Source organism: Colias eurytheme, chromosome 9 (genome assembly GCF_061535395.1).
Source record: "Colias eurytheme isolate Ceu_HAF_F1 chromosome 9, ilColEury1 Martin Lab GWU primary, whole genome shotgun sequence".
NCBI lineage: Eukaryota > Metazoa > Arthropoda > Insecta > Lepidoptera > Pieridae > Colias > Colias eurytheme.
Window position 1 is genome coordinate 3,860,977 of NC_142988.1, and position 6,094 is coordinate 3,867,070.

The 6,094-nt window shown below is 31.7% G+C and overlaps 1 protein-coding gene across 1 annotated transcript; it reads right to left on the reverse strand.

Moving 5' to 3' along the window:
* Positions 1 to 2,975: 2,975 nt before the first annotated feature.
* Positions 2,976 to 5,282, reverse strand: LOC149905719 (uncharacterized). Its single transcript, XM_090105156.1, has 2 exons — positions 5,051 to 5,282; positions 2,976 to 4,956 (listed from the first exon to the last, which is right to left on the reverse strand). The coding sequence occupies exon 2, from the start codon at positions 4,881 to 4,883 to the stop codon at positions 3,750 to 3,752; it is 1,134 nt and encodes a 377-aa protein (XP_089961282.1). The 5' UTR covers positions 4,884 to 4,956; positions 5,051 to 5,282; the 3' UTR covers positions 2,976 to 3,749.
* Positions 5,283 to 6,094: the final 812 nt, after the last annotated feature.

Sequence of the window (6,094 nt, forward strand, 5' to 3'; positions counted from 1 at the left end):
GTAATTTGGATTTTGATTATTTCATTAACATTTTTTTCAATGATTGTACCTTCATCCATACATAACGCAGTACTTAGCAGCTACATTAACAATTTTATGTCGAAAAATAAAAAAAGATCAATTTTGGTTGAGACTGGATTTCTAGGAGACATGAAGCTGGTGCATACAACTGGAAAATGTTCAATAAAAACAAATATAAATATATATATAAGGTATTTTCCCAAGTTTTGGGCGACACAAAACACAATTGAGTTTCTCTGTAAATAAAGTTTTTATTGTAATTAGTTTACATAGTTCACATTTAGTATTCATTAGTTCAATTTCACATTTAGTATTAACACAAGATCGTACCTGTAAATAAAGAAACAACATTTAATGTTTATAATTGTGTCGTTTCTTAATTAAATCACAATAAAGGATCAATAGTAATTTTATCCACAATGACGAGCGCTTTTTGTGAGATCCATAGATTACCTTCAAGTTTTCTTTACCACAGATTAGACTCAAACATAGAATTATAAACTGTTTTGATGTTTCGGTCAGATTGCGCGGGAATTCAAATTAATGAAAAATATATTTTTCATTACATCTCCCTCCCAAAGAGAAAAATAATGAGCTCAACACTCTTCAAGTGCAGTCAGGGGCTGGCGTTAGTTTCGAGATGTGGAAAAAATTTGATTCTGACTTCCTATGATCCGTGTTTATCCTGTAAATTGACTTTGATATTTTTTCTAAAATTTTGTAGGGCCCAAGTTTTAATACATCAAGCTTCTTCCTATTAAGTCTGTTTCCATTCTCCACAAAAACGGTATCACCAATTTTGAAGTCTATATGTCTGCGATTTTTATCATAAATTGTCTTGTTGTAATCATGTGATCTGATTGTATTTTCAAGAGCTTTTTCCCTGGCCTGGAACAAATTGTATTCTGTCTTCTTTTGCTTCAGCTCATTTGGTAAAATTGTCACATCTGTGCCATAGAGTAGGTATTTTGGAGCATACCCTGTAACAGTGTGTTCTGTTTCGTTGTAATTTTTTACACAGTTGTGGGCTATAGTTGACCAAGCTATTTTTGTTTCACGTTCATTTATCCGGCACCTGATTCTATTGACTAGCGTTTGGTTTAGTCTTTCATTTATGCCATTTGAGAAAGGAGAGTTCACTGCAGTAAAAATTAATGAAATATTCTTTTCATCCAAAAAATTTTTGAACTCCTTTGAATTGATACCTGGGTACTGGTCTGAGAGTATCAATTCAATCTCATCTGTTTCTGCACAGTTGCTTATCAGTTTGATGAAATCATTTGCATTTTGAGTGCTTGATGTTAAAATATATGCATACCTAGTAAAGTGGTCTGATAGCAGGTGTAAGTATCTCTTTGTTGATCTAGAACCTCCAAAACCCCCAATGGTATCAATAGAGCATATCTGAAAAGGTTTTGTAGCAGGACCCAAGTGGGACATCAATCCATATTTATTTTGTCCTCTTGATTTATTTTTTAAACATACTATACAATTTTCACAGATACTTTTTATATTTTTTGACATGTTTTCTGCTGTATACACTGAGCTAATCATTCTTTGCATCTGTTTAATTCCTATGTGACCAAGATCTGTATGGACATTTTTCATAAATTCTAAGCTGAATTTCTCCGATATAATTATTTTCTCTTTTTTGTTTACTTTCTTGTAGTAAACATTGTTCCTTATTTGTAACTTATCTTTTCTGCACTGTATATATTTATTTTTTATTTGATCTTTTAAGATGTCTTCTAGTGTTATTGTGTTAACTATTTTTAACTGTTCATCTTGGTTTTCATTTGCTTCCAACACAGGATTCCTACTGAGGCAGTCCGCTTCCAAATTATCTTTTCCTGGAGCATATTTTATATTAAAATCATACTGTGATAGGTAGTATGTCAAGTCGCCTAATTCTTCATCTGTTCTCGCTTTCAAATTCATATGTTCTAGTGGTTTATGGTCTGAATAAACTGTAAATGATTTTCCTATCAGCCAGTACTGCCAGTATCGCACTGCTTCTTTGATAGCCAAGCACTCTAAATATATCGCTTTTTTTTTCTTTTGGGCTCCATTAAGTTTCTTAGAAAAATAAGCTACTGGTTTTTCTTTTCCATCTAACTGCGTCTGTTTCAAAATAGCTCCAACACCTTGAATAGAAGCATCTGTGTAAATATTAATCGGTAAATCTTTATCAAAAATTTCTAGCACTGGTTGAGAGCATAGGAGACTTTTTATTTTCTCAAATGCTTTCTGACATTCATCAGACCAAATAAATGGTTGATTTTTCCTAAGTAAATTATGCAACGGATCTAATATTATCGCACTTCCTGGTATATATTCATTATAAAAATTGATTTTTCCTAGAAACTGTCTTACATTTTTCTGAGTTTTAGGAGTAGGGAAATTCCTTATCGAAATCAGATTATCTTTCACTGGTTTAATAGAATTATTTTGAATTATATGACCTAGGTATTTTACAGAGTTTGATGCAAATGTACACTTTTTAAATTTTAATCTGAATCCTTCTGTTTTTATGGCTTCAAACAGCTGTGTTAGGTGATGGATATGTTCGTCAAAAGATTTTGAAAATATCAAAATGTCATCTATGTAATTTACAGCAAAATCTGTGAGTCTGTATTTTCTTAGTATGTTACTTAATATCCTTTGGAAAATTGCTGGTGCAGTTTTTAGACCAAACGGGAGACAAGTCCACTGGAAGTGTCCTTCTTGTGTTACAAATCCTGTCTTCTTCCTGTCTTCTATTCTCAAAGGGATAGACCAGAATGCAGAGTTTATGTCAAGTGTTGAATAAAAATTGCAATTTCTTGTCTTAGTTATTAAATCTTCTATTAGCGGAAATGGTTGGGCTTCTGGTACTACAATCTTGTTTAAATCTCTGAAGTCTATACATAGCCTTGATTTTTTATTTTCTTCTTTTTTAAATGCCAATATGACAGGTGCAGCAAATGGGCTGTAGGATTCTTCTATAAGTGTATTATCCAATAATTTACCTATTTGCTCTTCTATTTCTCTTTTGTCTTCGACAGTGCATCTGTAGGGCCTTTTATTGCAATATGTGTCTACTAACAAATCTATTCTGGCTTCATAGCCGTTAACAGTTCCAACATCATATTTATTCTTTGCAAAAACTGTGTTATATTTATTAATCAATTTATTTATTTCCGCTTTCTGATATTCATTTAAATTGTTAGTATTTATTTCAAAATCCTCTTCTTTTACATTTTCATTAAAATTAATCCTATATTCTTTCTTTATATTTTTGTTTTCTATTATTTCATTAGAAGCTTCTTCCACTTTCTTTTGTTTTTTTCTCTTAGTATTTATTTGTATATTTGTATCAATATCTTCTACTTGTTCTTCATTCAAGTTTAGTTTTTGGGTAATTTTTAAGTCCTCATTTTGTATTAACTTGAACTTCTTTATCATGTCTAATCCAATCAAAAAATCATATTTGAAGTTTTGTTCATCTATAATGTATACTTTGACATTTTCTTCTATTTTAAATATTTTAATTTTTAAGTTTGTCAAACCACTTGCCTTTTTGACACCATTAATTGTTACTAAATTTGCTTTGTTCAAACTGTTTCCTTTGCCTTTTAGTTTTAATAATTTTGAATTAATTAGAGAAACATTTGAACCCGAATCATATATTCCATCAATTGCTAATGTATCATTTATTAACAGTTTGACATTTATTAACGGTGTCACTATTAGTTTTTTTGTTCCGTTTCATGTAATTCTGCTTCTATCACTGAGTTATTTATATGTTTTATGTTTTTCTCTTTTGTTTTATCATCTTCTCTTGTTTTAAACCAACAGGCAGATTCGGGGTGATAGCGAATTCCCTTTTTTAACATTTCACAAATTTTACATGGGGTTTTATCTTCGTTTTTATAGTTGCCTTTTAAGTTTCCATATTTTCTATAGTTAGAATAATTCTTTTTGTTTTCCAAATGTTCAAACTTTCTCAGTTCATTGAAAAGATCTATTGTATCTTTCAATGTTTCCCTATCAATCCTGTTAAGTACATGTTCTGGCAAACCAGCCGCAATAAGGTCTATTAGGGTACCTGAATCCATTGTTTTCCTTATCTCGAGTAAAAGTTTTTCCTTTTTCACTGCATAGTCTAGTAAAGATCCTGATTGATACTTGAACGATAAAGCATACTTGCTAGATGTCCAACCTTTATTGGCATAGGTTTGCAAGAAACTTGATTTCCATTTTGACCATTCGGAGTGTATACTTAACTTTATCATCATGGAAGAATACCAATCAATGCATGATTTTTCTAAAAATAGTCGGAAGATTTCAATTTTTTCTTCATCTTTTATTATATCAAACCTTGTACATTCTTTTTCAAATACATTCATCCACTCATATGCACTTGAGTTTCTTCCGTCAAACTTTTCAATAACAAATCTCTCGGCTAACTTTTTTACGCTTTGTTTTTCTTTGTTTTGTTGATCTTCAACTAATTTTTCTAAAATTTTTATTACAGGATCTTCAGAATACTTTTTACTCTCAAAAGATAATTGTTCTTGGGTACTTTCCTCTAGAAATTGGTCCTGGAAAATCATGTTGCCGTCCTCATCAACATATGTTTTCAAAATATCCTCTGTAGTTTTTATCCAAACATTTCTGGTTTGATATCGTTTTTTTAATGTATTTTTCACAGTGGTGAAGCTTTTCGAGGCTAAGATATGTTTATGAAACGATATTGTTTGATATTCTTCAGGGATTAAGTAGACTCTGTCATCTTGCATGGCAATTGAGGTTATGGCAATAAAGTTTGACTTTCCATCTGTTGTTGGTTTTACTTGGAACATAAATTTTAATTTTTCCATCTTCTTACAATAAATGTTGTTTTATAAGGTATTTTCCCAAGTTTTGGGCGACACAAAACACAATTGAGTTTCTCTGTAAATAAAGTTTTTATTGTAATTAGTTTACATAGTTCACATTTAGTATTCATTAGTTCAATTTCACATTTAGTATTAACACAAGATCGTACCTGTAAATAAAGAAACAACATTTAATGTTTATAATTGTGTCGTTTCTTAATTAAATCACAATAAAGGATCAATAGTAATTTTATCCACAATGACGAGCGCTTTTTGTGAGATCCATAGATTACCTTCAAGTTTTCTTTACCACAGATTAGACTCAAACATAGAATTATAAACTGTTTTGATGTTTCGGTCAGATTGCGCGGGAATTCAAATTAATGAAAAATATATTTTTCATTACATATATATATATACATATATAAAAATCACTTTATTCCATCATAAGATCTAATAAAATCCTATTGACCTTATAGTTTCTTCACGAGAGCATTCACGACTTTGTCATTAACTAATTATTTTCAAATAAACAAAATCAAAAGCCGTGCGGGCGATACTTGCAGCTTGCTGCGAGATATACGAAACAAGACCGATAAGCAGCGAGATCTGTCGCGAGTCGATGCAGTCATGTTTACACACGCTTTCGCAACTACTCGCAAGAAGCGCTTGTCCGCTTGACAAACTGCCGCGACAGCACTTGCTACATGGATAAGACTTGCAAGCTGTCAGACAGACTGTCGGACATTTCTTGTGGAAGTTTTCTTGCAGATATAGAAACGCAGCCTTATAATAATAGCGCGTCCACATGACACCAACTTACACAATACACATACGCTTACTTCAAAGAGCAAGTAATATCTTACTTTGCACAAATAAAAATTTGTTAAATTTTTTAGATATAGACAAACGTGAGACAAACCTATCTTTTGAAAGTACACACCAAGAAGGTCCACACCACTCACATTATGACGGTTCCACATGTGGTTCCACACTATATATATTTTTCAGCAAATCTGTGACATATTCTGTGGTCACGCACTCTCAATTGTCAATTTTTGTTTGACAAATGACATTAATTATGTGTGGACTGTGGTCTGTGGTGTTGACAAAAAAAAAATATTACGAATGCGCATTGCGCTCGGAGCAATTAATAATTGCTCCGAGGCATTGCGCGAATCGCGATATCGCCCAATTACTTGCTCTGTGATATC

What these genes read in the sequence shown, in the direction of transcription:
- LOC149905719 (XM_090105156.1), bottom strand. Translation starts at nt 4,883, where the DNA reads ATGGAAAAATTAAAATTTATGTTCCAAGTAAAACCAACAACAGATGGA.